This window comes from Micropterus dolomieu, linkage group LG17 (assembly GCF_021292245.1).
Source record: "Micropterus dolomieu isolate WLL.071019.BEF.003 ecotype Adirondacks linkage group LG17, ASM2129224v1, whole genome shotgun sequence".
Lineage (NCBI taxonomy): Eukaryota > Metazoa > Chordata > Actinopteri > Centrarchiformes > Centrarchidae > Micropterus > Micropterus dolomieu.
The window spans coordinates 33,003,899-33,024,537 of record NC_060166.1 but is presented as its reverse complement, the minus strand read 5'-3'; the positions used below and the strand labels follow the sequence as shown (position 1 = coordinate 33,024,537).

The window sequence follows — 20,639 nt, the reverse complement described above, 5'->3', positions numbered from 1 at the left end:
TTGACACCGTGTAAGACGCACTGGTACCGCAACGAGGATTAATGAAAGACCTTCTACTTTCTGTGAGGAGGAGAGAGAGCGAGCCGAGCGGCATGCAAAAGAAGATGCCTTGCAGGGGGAAGGGAAGTCTTTGACACAGCATGCATATGCTGCCAGGCTGCACAGGTGTAATAGGTGCGTCTGCATGTATACACAGCCTCATCAGCAAAGCTCGACGGAGGGATGCCGACAAGTTTGACTCACGCACTGTAACTCAACCTTCACATCCCCTTTCTCTCTCACAAACACAGTCCGTTCGTATCTAGACATAGGATATACACACACACCTTCTGCACGTACCCACGCTAAAACCAAGCAAATCGGCAGATCCGTTCAGTATTCAGTCCTGTGGATGGTTAAAACTGGATTCCCCCTTTTCTTCTCGGAGGACTCATCCCGAGAACAGGACAGGACGAAGCAGGACGGATCTCAGTTTCCAACTTAAAGGTGAGAAAATATTTTTGGAAAACACCTTGAGGTGTGTTACTTTGGGTAAGAACTAAAGAAACCCCCGATTTATGATGTTTGTGGTGGCTGTTTTGTGTATTTGACTATTATTTGACAACACGTTATAACGTTACATAGCAATAATAATAGTTTTCCTCCTTTCTCTGTTATGGTTCCATCCTTAATAGGCTACCAACAAAAAGGCAAACTACATATTGTTCGTTTATAATTTTGGAGTAGGCCTACTTAATGCTCCTATTGCGTTCAGAAACACCCTTAGTGTTCACGGGTTTGAATTCATTAACAAGCAGTGAAGCACTAATTATCACGCAGTAAAATCTGCTATGTATGTAACTTATTACATAACCATAATAATAATAATAACAACAATACTACTAACAATAATGTATCATCTCCGGCAAGGTGTGTGTGTATGTGTGTGTGTGTGTGTCACTAATGTGGTGGGGACATTGTAGGAACTGACCTTCCATTTGGATACAAAATGCATGTTCCCACACCCTAAAACATAAAAAATTTAGGTTGAATTACTTAGTTACTGTTAGGTTTAGGTTTAGGCTAGGTTTGCGTTGGGGATGGGGTTGAAAGGTTACCATTGTCTTTTGGTGGAGTTAGGAGTTCAGCCTACATACAATGTAGTGTAGTGTAATAATACCGGTACACAGTGGAGAAGTGCTCAACTTATTAAAGCATAGTACCAATAACCACAAACGTTTTGTGGAAGTGCTCAACATATTGAAACACGTTATCAATAGCGCCACCATGTGACCAGTTGTTAAGCTCTTTTTCACAGATGCTTTCACATCTAACTTGTTCAGCTGATTAAATCTTTCAGCAGCAGCAATCACTGACTTTCATGTCAGCAGGAATTTGTCAGAACAGGTTTTGCATTTTAAGTAACACTCTGTTCTGACATGAAACCTTTCAATTATTGATTCAGGGCTAATATTTGAGAAAGGTGATTTATTAATTATGACCATGTTTCTGAAGAAAATGGAGGACCAAACTGATATCACCTATAATGCAGGAGATAGAGACTTTTAGGTTTTATCATGAATCAAAATTCATTTTCTCACAGCTTTTTTGTACATGTGTGTATTTATGAAGATTACACAATACAATAAAGCTCTGTGCATCAATTGCTGCTTTGTAGTACAAACACAACAGCAGTAGAGCAACAACTCTTTACAAACATACACAGCTCTGCTCCATTGTTTATGTTTGTATAGCTATTTATCGCTGTATGACAAGCCTGGTGTGCAGTAATATAAAACCATAGCACGCTCATGCAGCATTCCTGAAATCTCAGACAACTTCACACATCCGCATCCCTTAACACATTTTCCTCTTTTGTTCAGGTAGAAAAAAGTCTTTCAGCCATCTCCCAGAATCTGATTTGGAAGATCACATATTGAAGTGTGAAATGTAAAATGTGTGTCAGGGTATGCTTTCAAAGGACACAGCGTGTTTTGCTTGACAGCATTCCTGATTAAGAGCGGGTCTTTTCTCCACTCTTAACCTGACTGTGCCCTGCCTCTGCCAACAAATACGCCATCCCTCGGTGGTGGGGATGATGATGAGACCATGTCATACATACTCATGTAAAGATCTGTAAGAGGCTAATTACCTCATTAAGCTCATTGGTGCATGCACACCCTAACATACATTGGTTGGCTTTGGTTACTTGTCAGGACATTTTATTTATTCAAATGTGTTCCCTAAAGGCTTACCTTAACCTTAAACATAGCTGTTACATACCTAAATGTAATCTGTACACAGGTTATTACACAGCAATATCGCTGATGTAAACACAGTCTAGATGACATCTGCAGCCTTTGATATTGTGCAAGTTAAACCCCTGTTAGGCACTGTGGCGGTTCTTGTCATTGTTAATATACATTTAAACAGGCTTTACCAATAACAAATTACTAAAGTTAAACTAACATATTTCAGGCTGGTGTTCACGGTGTAACTGTCATTAATATCCAAGTCAAAACTACAATTGGGAGAGATGAAATTGAATCCTTGTAAACATTTGGAATTTTATTATTATTTATTATTTTATGTGGGTTGTTCAAACATGTCCACTCTACATGTGGTCAGCCACTAAAACATGATATTTCAGGACATTTATTTATAGTTTTGGGTTAGGATCATTTAGTTACGGCAACTCTGGGCTGAGCTTTATAACAGCATGTTGAAAGTGACAACTAAATGTATTATGTTAACTAAATTATTTCTTAAACTGATTGTTGCATTTGTTACAACATCTGACAGATCATACATGTTGTACTTTGTTGTAAATTTGTGACCAGACCAAGAAAAACGATGGCCGAATATATCAAAATAAAAACATAGTTAAAAAAACAGTGTGTTGTATGTTGGGAATGTATATGTGTGTACAACAAGCATTTAAGTAACCTCATTTTACATGGTCAAATGTTTTTTTCACAGTAACATCCACATACAGCCACTACACATGTAAACCCCCAAGAATATTGCAAGAGTTGCAGCAGTTTTAGAAGACACAAGTGATACATGTACACACATACATATACGCACACAAACAAACACTCAAACAACACAAGATTGTGAGATACAGCCAGTCCCTGTACAGTGTCCCATGATGATTACGGATGCACACAATAGAACATTGAGTTGATCATACAACACACTCTGCAGAGATGCTGGAGCCATTTGCAACATATTGCACATGGGTAGCTTCTCATTCCAACGGCCTCATTGCACACAAGCACCAGCTGTGCGAGCAGTGTGTGTGTGTGTGTGTGTGTGTGTGGGCAGGGCATCGAGGGCTTCAATGGCTTTGTTTACCGTGTGACTGAAAGGGCAAGATGATGCAAGGCTGCAAAGGACTGCATGTGTGTTTGTCAGTGTATGTGTAGTTATGTGAAGGAAAGTAAATGACTGTATGTGGTGTTTGGGGTTAGAGTGGGACATACCATGGACAGATAAATGAGCTCACACTGTCATGCACACATTCTGCACAGGGGGTTCAAGTAAACCCAGTGCTCGGCGTGACTGTGCTCATTTGTTATTATATAGTAATTCTGTGGAAATTATCCATCCTTTGCAGTGTAATGTGACAGTAACACATCCTTACTGGAAGGCATGGCTATGCTGGAATTATCCCATCAAGTTATTATCAAGCCGAGCAGAGGAACACTGAAATGGCAAATTAGCCTCTGCTTCATTTATCCTGCAGTGAGCACTCCATGGTGAATGTGTTTCCATAGGAACATGATGTTACTTTGGGCTTCACGAGCTGTGAAACACGCTCTACGTCGCCGCCTGTTTTTTGCTTATCTTTTCTGTTCAGTTTCCTCTCTGCTCTTGTCAGTTTCTCCACACAGATCTAGGAAGAGAGAAGGAAAGTGAGAAAAGGGTTGGAAAATGAAATCAATAGGGCCATTTAACCGCCACTTGGGTTTTCAGATTTTTGTTTGGCATATCTTGAAGCCTGCTCTGGTCTTATCAGCCTGACATTGCTGTTCTTCAATATATCAGGCTTCTATTTATTAAAGCCTACAGGCGTTTACAGTTCCTATTTCCTATAGCCTCTGTGCCATTTCTTTTCTACAACTGTGTTCACTGTATCTGTATCTCCTCAGTCTGAATCAGCTGAAATATTACAGCAATTACATCCAGCTCTGTGCATGGGTGTGTGTGTATATTCAGAGAGTCAGTGTGTGACAAAAAGTCTACATTGCGTTGCTGACAATCCATATAAGATTCATCAGCACCAGTTATCTGCTTTTGCAACAGCGGTTTAATGCAATATTTCACTTTGGTTTTTCCATGTCTTAAGAACAAGTTTTCTTGTCATGCAGCAAGTAGAATTTGTGCCAAGATAGACTAGTTTTGTACAGTGGCTTTGCCAAAAGTATTGGCTGGATAATGAAAAAGGGATGGAGTCAGATCAAAAGCAAAAGAAGAGGGGTAGAAGTAATGGAGGGAGCTGAGTACATGTGTGGTTCTGTATGTGTATGACAAAGCACCAGACTAAAAAGGAGAGAGATAGGGAGGGAGAGAAGACAAGCTCTTGTAAAAGTGTTGGTAGTGATTTGCAGCGGTGTCCTTGCAACCTTCCATCTACCTGACTGGATGTTTTATGAGTGTTGCAGAATCAGAAAAGGAGGCAGGCTTATAATACAGCTGACAGAAGTCTTTTTATGGAGGATGGGTGGGGGGGGGGTGTGGGGGGGGCAGGGGGTAATAAAGCTGAGTGCATCTCTCCTGAAATGAAGCTGCAGCGATTGGGAGGGGGGAAAAGAGAGAGGGAAGGCTGGTGCTACAAATATTAGTGTGTGAGTGAACACAAGGCATGTGTGCAGTATGCGCCATATGTCCAGATGTGTGCATGTTACGAGGGTGGAGGCAGCTGCTGTTGCTGACGCTGACGTCAGTGTGTTGAACGATCAATCAGCTTGTTCAGTATGAGAGGCACAAACCCTCCATAAAGGTGTGGGTGAAGAGAAGGGGAGCGAAGGGGGTTTGCACGGCAAAGCAATATCAGCGCGCAGACCAGAATGCAGCCCTCAGCACCACGCCAGCCCAAAGACATGCAATTATTCCAGTTTTTTCCTGTGCTGTGCAGTGATGCGTGCAAAAACAAGTCATTCAATTGATCTCAGGCCTATGAATCACTCTGCCATGCAGAATGAATACTTACTGATGAGATATTATGTAGTTTGTTGAAATGACACTTTCTTATTCTTCACACACAAAACAGAGATTTTTGTTCATATCTTCTCACTTGTCAGCTCACTGTAGCTTTTCACCACCACACAGTTATGTGCTAATTTTAGATATTGTCAGTTTGGAATATATAAAGTCAGTCATATTTTAGTTTAACTTAATAATTGGACACCACTAGGTAATGTTTTAAGTCACTTATCAAATCCATGTTATGGGGCAATCAGGCGCATATGTCCAACCATTCATCCATTTTCTAAGCGGCTTATTCTGTGCTGGGTCATTGGGGGCTGGAGCCTATCCCAGCATGCATTAGGTGAGAGGCAGGGAACACCCTGGATAGGTCAATATTGCTAGCATATACTGTACATTTACACTAAGCTGGCTATGTTTGAAAACATTATTTCAAATGACACATAATATAACACTAGCATGCAGGTCATTTTGTAAAGATATGCATCAACACTAAAATGCCTGAACAATAGAAAGAGGGCTAAATGTCGTCTTCTTCATTTTATTTTAGGTAAAAAAAAAGTCTGAATCACAGCCAATGAGCAGGACTCCTATTTGACTGCTCTGGCTATCTGTAACTAACTGTATCTTAATACAGCCAAATTCACCATTTAGTTGTTTTTATTGACATATTTTTATTGTTGTTTTATCTACGTCTTAATATTCTATTTTAGGGTGCCATTTTAACAACTATTCAGGGACAATGGATTAACATTGTCCAATTAAGTTAACTCTGGCGCATTTACAGTTTTTTTTGTCTATTTAATGAACACTGCCCCTGTAAGTATAGTATTTCCTGCACTGCTGTATTGAAACGTCAATCAAATCAACATGTTATGATAAATACAAATATAATATATAAACATAAATACAACTTACTGACAACAGCTATATTGACATTTAAAATAAGTGATCCTAGAGAAAGTTGGGTGTGACAGAAGGTTTACTGACACAACAACCCCTGAAAATGTCTGATTCAAGTAAGAAAATAGCCAGCTGAGTGTGGATGACAGGCCAACCTTTCACTGCCTAGTGTGGACTCACTGTTTTACAAATCGGCAACTGCAGTCGAACTCAAGCACTTGTATATATATATGCACATATATACACATATATAAGCTGTTAATTGTACCATGGCTATTGCTACAGTATGCTGGAGTCTTGTATTTAGGGCATCATTAATGCTCAGGCCATTTTGCAGCACTGCAGTAACTAATAATGCATAGATTGTCCCATGACCAGTGTCCCTGTCTGCCTTGAACTGAATGCGTGTGTATCCATCAGAGACATATTGCTGAGTAAGCAGTTTTCTCAAACACCAAGTGACCAGCCTTCCTCTGAAACACACCGGGCTGTGTGCCAGGCATACTTCAGGTACACTAACACTGGTAACTACTTTACTACACTGTATGTTATTATTTTGTACCATGTATTCTGGTACTATGAAGCTCACTGCTGAAATGAAACAAACTTAGAGACTGTATTTGTGAATGTTTTAAGTGTGTCTGTGTGAGTAATGACTACTATCTATGAATGAATGGTCTTGTTGTCATTTTGTTTACATGTAATTTGTTCTTAGGTCTCTCTTGCACATGCATCTCAATGAGATTAATACAAGTTTTTACTTGTTTTACTGTTCATGTAGTTACATTGTGGGGACTCAACTTCAAACTGGGGACAAAAAGCTGGTCCATGCAAGCTAAAGCAATCATTTTAATGTAGATACCAATTTATGGCTATGGTTAGTACTATGTTTAGGTTAATGTTTTGGTAAAGAACATAGCACACACACAATGTTTTCTGAACCGTCTCTGCTGCATGTTCTGTAGATGTCTGAGAGACGTACATCAAGACACAACCCCCAGGGAGTGCACTTAGTGAATCTCTATCGAGCCTTTCAAATAAAATAATAATAATATGTTGTGAACATATTAACTATATCTGTAGTGATCGATCAAGGCCCACAGCTTCACAAAGAGATTCCCTGCTTCACTTTGGGAATTTCAAGCAGCAGCAGAAATTGAATGCCAACACAATACCATTTTCTTTTTGCATTTTACTCATGTGGTCCTTATGGGAAAAAATGTGCCCTTTGAATTTCTGATGTTAGTCAGCCTGTTAAAGACAATTTTCTGCTGCTGACAGTCCTATCAGCAACTTATGAGCAGTGCTGGCTGAAAGGACAGTGATGCTGTTATAGGGGTTGGAGTTGGTGTGGACTGTATGGACAGACACTTCAGTAGCGCTTACACTGCACCGATGTCCTGTGTCTGATGGGGTAGGTGTTAGCACACAGCCCTGAGTACCAGGATGCAGTAAAGATGTAAAGTCTAAACATTTTGTGTGACCATGTTCTCTTCTTGACAGACCTCTTCATCCTCATCTGAGAACCGAATAGAGAGCTACCCGTCCGTCCTGAGTGAAACCCTCTAAAGGTGGACAGGGTACATTAGAAATACATGTTCCAAAGGAGCGCTGCTGTGGCAAGCAGCGAACCCACAACCATAAATCAACACTGTTGGACTTTGATTTTTTCAGTATTACTTCGCAGAGACACAGACATGTTGGCAGGCCTGCTGACCTGCGAATGTGCAACATAGGATTCTATTTCTGGAGCCTCATTGCTTTTACAGATTAACTGCCCTCAAATATGGCCCCAATCCATTCATTCCACCACTAGTTTGACTGCTGCCGAAGGTTCTGCATATTCAAGCTTCAAAAGAACCCACTGTGCGTCAGTCGAGTCATTTGAAGACCCACTGGCCCGTTTTTCAAAAGCAGTGTCAGTTTTTTCAGACTCCTGCAGAGGAACAAACACATGGCTGTATGACAGGACATCTTTAAAGTCATTTTTGTTATTTTCCTCACAATCATTTCCCAAATCACAAGTCATTGCCCATTTCAAATCTAGAAAAACTGAAGGGAAAGATTGACGTCCAAAGCTTTGACGCTAATACCATGACACTGTGCTTCCATTAAGACTTTTATTGCAAGAGACATTTTCCATGAGCTCCTGAGGGCAAATCACACTGAAATCCCATTGCCCAGTGTTTTCATTAGCCTGTCTTCGGCGAATCAAGGTCTTCCATCATCAGAAGTGACATTTCCATATTGAATGAGAGAGAAAGTAGCTTCCATTAGCATATTCATGAACAGTGACACTCTCAATCATGTGAAAAGGAAGACATGGTGCAAACCCTGAGCCATCAAGCCCTGGAACAAATAGTTTATGACATGTGAGGAAAGAAGGATCTGGAATCCCCCTTAACAACCTTAGCACAACCCTTAGCACAAAGGAGAAAGTGACCACTGGCACATTAAGGATATTTCAGCCATAAACCTGAAATGTGTTGTTGGCCTATGGACCAAGGCCTATAATAAGAGAAAAATTAAAGAATAGGATTAAAGATGGATTATCACTGAAACCCACTGGACACTCTTTAGGGAGACACTTCAGACCAAGTTGTAGATTACATTTGGTTGTTAATGTGGTGGCCTCTTGTGTGGTTGGTGTTAAAAGAGAGGGATGGAGAATCTAGATGAGCTGGAGCACCCTCTTCTGGAAGAAAACCCCAATAACAGCCGGGCATCAGGACCGGGGCTGGGGCCGGGGACTGGACAGGCCTCCAGCGGGCTGTTCAAGAGCATCTTGGTTAAGTGTGAGGAGGACAGGGCCTACCCTCCTTTAGCGTGGAGGAGCTATTGTGGACATCCACCTGAGCTTCAGCAGCAACAGCTACTAGACCCTTGCTCCTTACCTCGCACACTGGAGTCCTTTTACCCACCAGCCCCCATCTGGGGCCATGCAGACTCCCTGCTCAGCAAAGACTACCTAGAGACCACCTTTGTGGACATTCGGCCCGGCTCCACACTGGAAAGGAAGCTGCTGGCCGAGACGCAGGACTACCACAGTGTGTCCTACAGCATGGATGATGAGGATGACCTGCTTCCTGACTCTGACGTAAGAAATAATGTTTGTGTGTACTGAGTTTGTGTATTTGACTTCCAAATTTTAAAATCAAGCTGTAATTTAAAACAAAATTATGACTAATATCGGAAGGCAGTGCTCTTTCTCTATTCTATTCTATTCTATTCTCTCAAGAATCCAAAAACAGTGAAAAATTCCCAGTTTAATGTCTAAGGGGACATCTCCAAATGTCTCCAATCTCCAAGATACTCACTTTACAATTATATAAAATGTAAAAAAAATTTTTTTAGCAAACCTCACACAGGAGAAGCTGAATCAGGCAACAGTTGGCCTTATTGCTTGATAAACGATGAATCAAAATATCAGTTATCAAAATAGCTGCAGATTCATTTTCTGTAAATAATCATAATGTGATTTCTACCACATCCTCTTTGTTGCTTAGGGGAGTTTTGCATTAAAAGCACTCTCATATTCTCAGTAAGGATTCTGGGAACCAAAGAGGAACTTAAAATAGATATATGAGCAATGCATTTCAGGGTAGGCAGCAATTGAATCCTTACTGTCAAAAAGCCAGATTACATAAAGCTCCTCTCCTGCTGCGGTGTAGGTAATGACACTACAGTAGCAATGGAGGATGCCAGTTCTATTTCATAGATCAGTGAGCAAAGCCCACCCTGGAGTGAAATGTAAATTAACTTTAAGACTCTTGCAGTGGTCATGTGATATTTTGGGAGCGATCACGAGAATGTGTATGCTTGTAAATGTTACAAATAAGTAGCTGCTGGTTGTTTAAATTGTTATGAAAAGTCTCTCAGCAAGGTTAAATCAAAAGGTCCAATTACCCACTGTGAAATAAATGGCTGAAGGCCATTTTACGATTATTACTTTGATTAAGAACACAAGCAAGTGGACAAAAACACAGTAGTACCATTCACCATTAAAATCAAGAGCAGTTGGCTGCCGTAAAGTTTAGTTTAGGAGTTTGATCCACAAGGACAAAAGAACAGTACACACACAAAAAAAAATTTTCAAGCTCATTCTGAATGCTGGCAGTAGTGCAGTGATGCAAAGGCCTGTGGGAATAAAACCTTGCAGTGACCTCAAAGAGGCATAACACAACATCTCGTTCTCCTTTGTTCAAACGATTAGTTAAAGGACTCAATCTGGCCCCCGAAATCCCTTCATTGCTTCATGCTAAATTTTCACTGAGGAGTTGATTAATGTTATATGATGCCAGAGCATTAGAGATTACCTCAGGATAGTCTGTCAATAAAAAATGCTTAAGAGGGATCACTCCTGATATATGAGAATAATTTCAAACAGGACAAATCAGTCATCAGATGGTCTTTTTTAGAGCAACGGAACATAATGTGACTGACATCAGGAAAAAAAACAACCTTGTGAACTAATCTTTAAAGCAATGTGTGCAATAATGTACACTGATTTGCCCTGTCTGATCTACTTTAATGTTTAAAAGCACAGAAAGAAAAGTTTTTGGATGAATTTGGGCGCTGATGCATGAAGCATTTGCTCAAATGTTGCGGGAGCATTTTGAAAATGCACAATTATTTCACGCACAAAGTAAAACAAAGAGTAATGTGGCAGGGTCAGAGTGAGAGTGGAAGTCAGATTGAATATGCAGCTGTTTCAAAAAGATACATGAGTCATGAATTGCCTGCGGTCAGCAGCACTAGTGCACATCTAGACTAACCCCATTCAGTCACATTATCTTACAGGCACCAGCAAAGTTTTACAGTTGTTTTGGAGGACTTGAACACAACATAACAAAAAAGCAAGTTGTGAGTTCTTCCACAAAACATTGACTTAGTATTATCTTTGTATGTTTAATGCAAGTTGAAAAATATTACTCAACATTGTCATTTGCTAACTTGAATGAATGACTACACTTTGAGTCTAAAGGGTTCATTCACTCACACTTATAGGTGTCTAGCTAGCACATAGTTTTAGTTTTACATACCCAGGTTTAAAGATGTCTGCCACTAACAAAAGCAAGTGGACAAACACACAGTAGTAGAATACCATTAAAATCAAGAGCAATGCCACATGGTCAAAGGGAATATGATTTGTGTTGCTCACGTCATCTAAAATTACATTATATTCAGCATATGTGTCTTTACAGAAACAATGTATAATTACTTTGGTTTTCTGTGGAATCACACTGAATTGAAAAATCTAAATGTCAAAATATCCTCAACAGATGTTGCTGTTGAATGTTTTAAATGTAATTTTCAGTTGCTGGGAAATTCAATTCACTTTATCTCCATTGCATCGGTATAGAGGTAGAAATCTCAAAGACAAATATCTCAAAACTCAGGCAAACAAAACCACAACTATCTGCATGAACAGATACCATTTTCTTTTTTGTAATTTGGATACTGGACCCTTTAACATGAACTCAACCTAAGTGCACTCTGTTTGAATCCCAGGACTCATCCATTGATGACTTCAGTGATACAGACAGCGAGAGCAACTTCCCTCTGATGATCCCTCAGGACTACCTGGGTCTGGCCTTTTTCTCCATGCTCTGCTGCTTCTGGCCCCTGGGCATTGCTGCCTTCTACCTTTCACAGAAGGTAGACACACACACACACACACACACACACACACTCAATCTGACAAGATATAACCTGGCACTGTAGTTCACAGCCAAGGGTGATTTCCGACCCTCTGCAGTGTGTGCAGACTAACAACAGGTCCAGTGTCTTGGAGTTTAGACAGGAAGAGATTACACCTAGATTTGCAGGATTATGCCACAAGAGCTTTGATACTGCATAGAGCTCAACAATCCAAAGGAGGAATGCACAAGGATGTGCAGTGTGGTTTTATACATTTAGATCATTTTAGGTCTGTTGTGCCACAATTAAGACTGGTCGTTTATACAGAAGCTTAATTAAGATATTTAAAAAAAACAGCAATGATTGACTACATTTATTATGTATCATCAAATGCGCCCGTATCAGTGGTATAACACATTGAACGACTGGATGTTCACAACCTTCCCATCACAGGCCTAACTTGAGTTGTGAACAGCTCCAACAAAGCATTATTTTTCTTTGGTCTATTCAGGTTGACAGGCTGTAAATTTTAAAGGGAATCTAATAATTAACCACAAAACAAAAAATGCCAGCAAACATGCTGCTACTTTTAAATACTGTGTCAGTATGCTATCAATATAATCATCTCCTTCCTCCAAAATCAGTCTTTAACATTACACATTCACAAAAACAAAACTGAGATGAGATACTGCAGCTATAATACATAGTGTTTTCCTATAAACATCTTAAAACTGTTAATTTGATAGCTAAGAAGAATGAATCTCTTCTAAGACAAAGTTGGAAATATGGAGCAGGGAAAAGGGCACAACACCACTGCCATCAGTCGTTATTACCTCTGGCTGTGTAGAAAATCCCCTAACACCTCTATCTCTAGTTGCCAGAGGCCCATAGTGTATATAGGCATCCTTCCAGCACTGGAAAAAAAAAAAATATCCCATTAACGCTTTTGCAAAGCTAACCGGCAGCAAGCTGCAAAGGCCTTTTGATCAGATCAATGGCCTTCATTAAGGTTTAATTAGAGTCATAACAAGAAGCCCCAAGGTGATAGATTTCCAATATTGTTGAGTGCTACCTAAAACGGGGGTCAGAGTCAAAGGCAAGGACTAGTGGGAGAGAGGAACGGAGCAGTGGAAGGTGATGAATGAGGCACAAACGGCGGGTGTGATCTAGCGATGGAACATAACATGAGCTTAGCGTGTGATTGGAATGAGTGGAAGAGGAAAGTGGAGGCCAGGGAGGACATTGACAAATGATGACGAATGCCCTTCTCTCCTCTTTTTCCCCTACCTCTAATCCTTATCTCACTCTCCTCTCCTCTGTTTTTCAGACCAACAAGGCATCGGCTCAGGGGGATTTTCAGGGGGCCAATGCAGCGTCTCGCCAGGCCCTGTGGCTCTCGGTGCTCTCCATTGTGTTTGGAATCATAACGTACATCTGTGCCATCGCTGCGTTGATTTCCTACCTGTCTGGCAAACCACCATAAAAGCAACTTTTGCACAAGGATACACACACAAAATAACATACCTCTCACACATTTCATGAATATCAACATGTCGCCTGTAAATGTAAAATAATCACAGTCTTTGTCTGTCGACCCTATTTGCAGTTATGTTTTAAAAGCAGAGAACAGACAGTGAAAACAACAGGAGAGCTGGTGTGTATTTTATAATCACTTCTAATTGGATTGGGACATAATTTAACTCAGAGGGCATTCCTCGCACGTGAAGAAAAATAATTGAAAAAGAAGTTATACAATATCACTCCATGTAGAATATTCAGTCTGTCAGGACTGAACTTATCTGTCATCCTTTAAATCTGTGCTGTAGTCGTCCTCACGTGTTAAGCATTGCTGAAGTAAAACAAAAAAGTGTGACAACAAATGCAGATGTTATCACTGTAGATATCACTGTCACAATAACAATGGAAGAATAATGAGAAGCAGAAAGAGAAGAGAGGGGATATGTGGCCTTGTCTGCCTGGGAGGAGCCAAGCGGAGGGCAGTATACGGCGGTGGAGTCTGCAGATTTATGAGAAGGTCACAGCAAGGACGTGGCACTGGCTAAATCCTGATGGACCTTGCTGTGGGAGGGCCTGAGCCAGCACTGTCGCTTGTGGGGGGAAAGCTGGTGATGGTTTCAGAGCCCAAGAGCTTTATATATATATATATATATATGAGGGACCAGAAGCAATAACCCAGAATTTCTTGCTGCTCCTCCAGCCAGAGCGAGGGACCCACGTGGAAACACTGCACATGTACATCGATCAACCCATCCTGATATAATTTAGCATCACTCACTGTTTAGCTCCAGAAAAGGACTGATTTTGCTTTGTCTATGCCAAGTTGAATAAGTATATTTATGTTGAAATACACAACATATGAAAAATACAAATAGTGCCATTCTATAAGAAAATAAAAATAAATGAAGTTCAGGAGTTTTCAAATGAAATGCAAGGTGATGTTAAACACAGGCTCTGGATATAGAGGTAAAGGAGCTGCTTCTACATACAGTGCTAGGAAATGATGACATACACACGGGGGTGCAGAGCTGCAAGGAAAAGTGCCAAAAATATAGAAGAAACTCTTAAGGATGCTCCTTTTATGAGCTATTCCATTAATAGAAGCAACCAGTCTGCAACTCCACGCTCCCCAAATATAGATTCTGCTATTTTCTTCTCCAAAATGAGGACTGAAATCCTTCAGGAACTTGCTTCTTGCAGTATGACAACTTAAAAAATGAAGTTGTCTACTTAAGCAAACACAGCAGCATTTTGTTCAAGTGAGCAAAGGGGTAAAAATAAATGTTGCAAAAAGTAGTCTATCAAGACAACTAGTGCTCAGCCGTGTGATGCATGAGTCAGTAAAAAACAAATCTCTTTTTCGGTCACAACAGAAAACTGCATGGCGAGTTTGTAGTTTGTCATGTACAAACCTGCTCCAAGCTTCAATCACTTCCTTCATTTGTTCCTGATTTATTGCAAAAAAAACTCTGGCTGTATTGGTTTGAGCTTAAATGTCATTAACAAAACATAGAGTGAACAAAGGGACCTCCAAGAAAATACAATACAATGACTACAAGGTAAAAGTTGATATTTTATATTTAGATGTATAGTTTTTATAGTCCACAACTGAACTACAAGTAACTCAAATCAGATGTTTTCTCCAAACCCAGTGTTGTAACAAACCTAGGTTACTATTAGTGTGTATGTAGATACACGTGATATCAGTGTCTAAACCTTATCAGCTATCATGTTGATGTGCTGCGATACAGCTGCACTAACTGAGGTCACACAGTGTTGTACAGTTCTGACAATCCTGAACCATCCTCTGTCTCCACTGGACATTTGTGTCAATTCAAAAAATGTCCCGTTGTTACAGCTGCGTTACCACAATTAGTGATTTGTACGGAATCATGAAATGTGGATTGCCTTGATTGATCACACTGTCATGAGACTGGCTCTGGTCAGATGTGTCTCACTTTGTATCACTACAGAAAACACACTGGACAACTCGTGTCAATAAAGGTCAATGGTTGTGGCAAGTCAAATTTATTAATACAAGAGATATTCAGTTATTTCCCTGTTCACATCCTTGTATTACATGTAAATATTAAGCTGAAAAATCAATGAACCCCAATAAATGCACTTGTTTGACATGTCTTTCCTCCTTTTATTTCGCACTCTGACAGTTCAATTTGGTCTTCTCATGCCAAAACGTAAACCCCCCCCCACTACCACCTGCTAAATATTTTCTTAAAACATCATTATTTGCTATTGTTTAAAAAAAACAAAAAAAGACAAGAATCTGCTTCTTCAGAGGGTTTTGGAGTATCGCCGCCTGATAGAGTCTCTGTAGAACTGGAAGATCTTCTCTGATGCTTTCTGACTGACTACTATACACTGCTGCAGCTGCAGAAGAAGAAAAACAAAAATCTTAACATGAGATGTCTGTAATATCACTATAGAAAGTGTGAAAAACATGTCATCATTTTCCGACCTGACAGCAGATCACCGACAGAGCTCGCACAATAATGACACAATCAAACATAACTGTGCTCTTTGTGCAACACACCTGGAAATCATACATTAGGCATGATCACAAACTTAAATTTGACAGATACTAAAACATTTGCTCCTTCATTTACTGACCTCATGAACCGAAAACGATCCTTTGGTTGATGACATCATTACTCTGCTGTCTGTACTGTCAATAGCAAAAGTCATCAAAGCTCGACTTTCCTGGTGTGAGTGGAAGCAGACAAGAAAACATTAATTCAGTGAGGGTTATGAGAGTGCTCAGCTGATTGTGCTGAAAAGACATGCAAATATTCTGCGGAGCACAACGGACTTGTACAAACAAATTTCCAAAATTAACATTTCACCAATCCATGTTCAGTTTATTCCACATGATATATCTTATAAGCGCATTCAGGTGAATGTCATGGTCAGTGGTGGTACGTGTTTAGTGTGACATTTTTCAGACTTCTACATTTGTCTTTTGACACCTCCCCCAAAAAAGCCTGAACGAGAGTTACACAGGTTTTAGATGGAGAGTGAAATCCAGTTTTCTAGCTGAAAATTAAACTGATTTTGGAGGCTGAACAGCAATAGTGCACGGTGTGAGGCACAGACGTAAAGCCCATTTCACTAGGAGTAGCTATTGCAACAGCTATTTTTGTCAATGCCAAAGTGATCTAGGGTGTTTTGTCTTTTTTTTTTTTTTTTTTTTTTTTTTTACACACACAACACACAAGTCTCAGATTTACCTTTTCCTGAGCTGCAGTGGGGTCTGTGATAATTTGACCTTGTGTGTCGATGGCACAGGTCACTCCACAGAACAAGCAACTCATAGGCAGGCCTGCATCCATAAGAGCCATACAGGCAGCGTTCAACGAGCAAGACAAGAGCTGAGGAACAGGTAAGGAAGAACACTCACCAAGAAACACCACTGGAACGCCATTTCAATGCCCTACCAGCAGATTTGAAATTAACTTTACAGCACAATGCAGCAAGAGTTTTACGGAAGGATACTGAACCATCATCATGTAACACCTGAAGAATGAGAGTGAGGGAGGAGCGAGGATGAAGTGACATGAGCAGAGACGCCTCACAGGTTTCTCGCACACACTGCTCTTGTGAACGCTCCTTTACACCTGGAAAATATGTAAATGTTGAGACTTATTCCACCTTGTGGTGTGTTGCGGTATGACAGTTTATGTACAGTACAAGTGGAAAAGGTTGTAAATTTACAGTTAGTAGCCTCCTAAAACCCCAAAGTTCACCTTAAACTTCCTTATTTTCACTGCAGAAAATTTTATTTCGGAAGCGTATAACAATTTTTCGTGTGTGTGTCTCATCATTTCAACACTGCATTTTAACTACAGTAACCTGCCCACACAGTGTGGAATACCCAACATTTAATATTTCATGTTTTCACCATTACAGCAAATTAATAGTTCTACATGTCTTGTGCATTATTATTATTATTTATATGAATGTATCTTCCAGCTCTACTTGAAAATACAGTCCCCTCCAAAAGTATTGGAACGGTAAAGCAAATTCCTTTGCTTTTGTTGTTCACTGAAGACATTTGGGTTTAAGATCAAAAGATGAGTATGAGACAAGAGTTCAGAATTTCAGCTTTTATTTCCTGGTATTCACATCTAGATTAGTGTTAAACAACTCAGGCCATATCACCCTTTGTTTGAACCCACCCATTTTTCAAGTGAGCAAAACTATTGGAACGTGTGACTGACAGATGTTTCTTGTTGCCTTTTAGGTTGATTGTCCAAACATTAAATAGCTCTGCATGACTAGTCTAAGTTTTCATCCTTGGTTCAAACCTATAAAGACTGCATTTCCTGTTAAAGAGGATAAACCAACATGAAGACCAGAGAGCTGTCTATGGGAGAAAAGCAAGCCACTGTCAAGCTGAGAAAAGAAGGAAAATCGACCAGAGTCATTGGACAAACATTGGGCATATCAAGCACAACAATTTGGAACGTCCTGAAAAAGAAAGAAACTACTGGTGTACTGAGCAACAGACGTCCAACAGGTCGGCCAAGGAAAACAACAGTAGTTGATGACAGAAATATCGTGAGAGCTGTGAAGAAAACCCCCAAAATATCAGTAAGTGACATCAGCAACGACCTCCACAGTGCAGGGTGAAGGTATCACAATCCACTGTTGGAAGAAGACTCAGAGAGCAGAAATATAGAGGCCACACCACAAGATGCAAACCACTCATCAGCAGGAAGAATCGGAAGGACAGATTGAAATTTGCAAAGTAGTACAGAGATGAGCTGCAAAAGTTCTGCAACACAATCTTACGGACTGATGAGACCAAGATTAATCTCTACCAAAGTGATGGAAAAGCCAAAGTGTGGAGAAAGAAAGGAACTGCAACAAGCTCGTCTGTGAAGCACGGTGGAGGTCATGTCATGGCTTGGGCCTGCATGGCTGCTTCTGGAACAGGCTCATTAATATTTATTGATGATGTAACTGATGATGGTAGCAGCAGAATGAATTCAGAAGTGTACAGAAACATTTTGTCTGCCAATTTACGGAGAAATGCATTGAAACTAATCAGGAGGAAGTTTATCATGCAGCAGGACAATGAGCCAAAGCACACTGCCAACAAAACAAAGGACTTCATCAGGGGGAAAAAGTGGAAGGTTTTAGACTGGCCAAGTCAGTCAGCTGACCTGAACCCAATAGAGCATGCATTTCACCTCCTTAAGAGGAGACTGAAGGGAGAAACACCTCGAAACAAACAAGAACTGTAAGAAGCTGCGGAAAAGGCCTGGAATAGCATCACAAATGAAGAATGCAACAGTTTGGTGATGTTGATGGGTCGCAGGCTTGAGGCAGTTAGTGCAAACAAGGGTTATGCCACCAAATATTAAATGTTATTTACTTTAACCCACATAACTTTGTTGATATGTCCTAAGTTGTTTAACACTGAGCTGAGAGCTGAAATTCTGAATTCTTGTCTGTGAACAACAAAAACAAGAAGGAATTTGCTTTACTGTTCCAATACTTTTAGAGGGGACTGTACTTCTTTAACAAAGCTATAAAGTGCTAGAAAATTTAATTAAATTATCATTCATATAAGAAGATTTAAACTGTCCACACTGCATTAGACTCCCAATAAACAAATCAAATAAAGCTGCACAAAGAGAATGTTTTTCTTCTGATAATCACTTACTTGGCAGTCCCACTTTGGGCTGTACCAACACCTCCAGTGTTGCCCGGTCATAGATTTCCTTGCTGACTTTGACCTCAGCTGGTCCGTACACTCCAGCCAATACACTTGTGTCTCCTTCACACAAGGACAAAAGAGGACATTATTCAACAGAACATACCTTATTGATCCCTGTGACGCCACCTACCCACATTAAACTAGCAACAACTATTTTTGCTTCCTCAACAGGGATGCATTTAGAGATAATACAGTTTTGTAGTTTTAAAAGACCAAACAATTAATGCTTGACATTTCGATCACAAAGTATCTTAAATTTGTACCCAAGTTATGAATAAAAGAACTTAGTGATAGCCACATTAAGTTTCTGCAGCACCACCAAACATATATTTTGTTGCCTCCAACTTTAAGAAAAACACCTTCACTTACATTAAGAATATTCTATTACATGTGAAACTATATATTTATTTATTTCCCTCGTTGGATGGTATGAGTCATCCTCACGTTTGGGTCCTCTACCAGAGGCCTGAGAAACTGAGGGTTCTGCGCAATATCTTAGCTGCTCCAGGACTGCACTCTTCTGGACAGAGACTTCAGATGCTGTTCCTGGAATCTGCTGTAGCCACTCTCCCAGTTTGGGGGTTACAGCCCCCAGCGCTCCGATTACCACGGGCACCACTTTAACTCTCCACATCTTTTCTAGCTCCTCTTTCAGCCCTTGGTATTTTCTCGTGTTCCTTCGTCTTGATGTTGCTGTCGCTTGGGATCCATCACTACTGCCTTCTTCTGCTGTTTGTCAATCAACACGACGTCTGGTTGGTTGACCATCACCAGTCCAGCCCATACTCATGGCAGATGTTCCTCTACACTATGACAGCTTCCTGCATCTTACACTCTGCTGTTATGTGCTGGACTGTCTCAGGGGCATCCTTGCAGAGTCTGCACCTGGGGTCCTGCCTGGTGTGGTAGACCCCAGCCTCTACTGATCTTGTACTGAGTGTTCGCTCTTGTGCCAACATGATTAGTGCTTCTGTGTTGTCCTTTAGCCCAGTCTTTTCTAGCCACTGGTAGGATTTCTTGATATCAGCCACTTCTTCTATCTGTCCGTGGTACATGCCGTGCAGCGCTTGTCTCTCCATGAAGGTTCTTCCTCCTCATTGTTATATATAAATGCAGTGTGCAATAGAGTGTAACCTACACACATTATGTCACAAGCTATTAGATATTTAAACCAACAGAATGTACATAAAAGAGTTGCAGCTGATTGTTGTGTTTGAACGCAATAGGACAGGTAACGTTAGTTTCAGCTTTCAGAAACTCACTTTTAAACTTAACGTTATACATGCGTGACGAGATTTAATACTTTGTGAGTAGTATGTAGTATGATGTCCGGGGAGGCTGCTGCATGTGGCAGAGGCTAAGCCACACTTTAACCTGAACACAATCCAACAAAAAGCCTTAAAGTGCAACAGCCCGAGTTCGGCTCCTTGTTTACAGCCGGTTTCCGATTCGTATTTCTGTGTGTTGTTACCTTGGATGAAGGACGCTGAACCGTCAGGTCGAGACAGTAAACTCTGTTCACAACCAAACTCTCTCAAAGTAACATTTGAAGAGCTGCACACCTCCATCACGCTGCAGGATGTGTGGCGTGTCGCGGGCGAGTGACGTGTTCTGTTTTTGCCATTTTGAGGCCCTTACTGATGACATA

At 40.5% G+C, this 20,639-nt stretch overlaps 2 protein-coding genes across 2 annotated transcripts; one reads left to right on the top strand and one right to left on the bottom strand.

The window, feature by feature from the left end:
• tmem91 (transmembrane protein 91) lies at window positions 1-13,867 on the top strand. Its single transcript, XM_046074935.1, has 4 exons — window positions 1-486; window positions 7,597-9,190; window positions 11,605-11,751; window positions 13,061-13,867. Exons 2-4 carry the CDS (start codon window positions 8,756-8,758, stop codon window positions 13,214-13,216), a joined length of 738 nt encoding a protein of 245 aa, XP_045930891.1. The 5' UTR covers window positions 1-486; window positions 7,597-8,755; the 3' UTR covers window positions 13,217-13,867.
• A 1,396-nt stretch (window positions 13,868-15,263) lies between these two features.
• On the bottom strand, window positions 15,264-20,617 carry exosc5 (exosome component 5). Its single transcript, XM_046074934.1, has 6 exons — window positions 20,463-20,617; window positions 18,938-19,051; window positions 16,762-16,883; window positions 16,497-16,637; window positions 15,880-15,969; window positions 15,264-15,639 (listed from the first exon to the last, which is right to left on the bottom strand). The coding sequence occupies exons 1-6, from the start codon at window positions 20,557-20,559 to the stop codon at window positions 15,544-15,546; spliced, it is 660 nt and encodes a 219-aa protein (XP_045930890.1). The 5' UTR covers window positions 20,560-20,617; the 3' UTR covers window positions 15,264-15,543.
• Window positions 20,618-20,639: the final 22 nt, after the last annotated feature.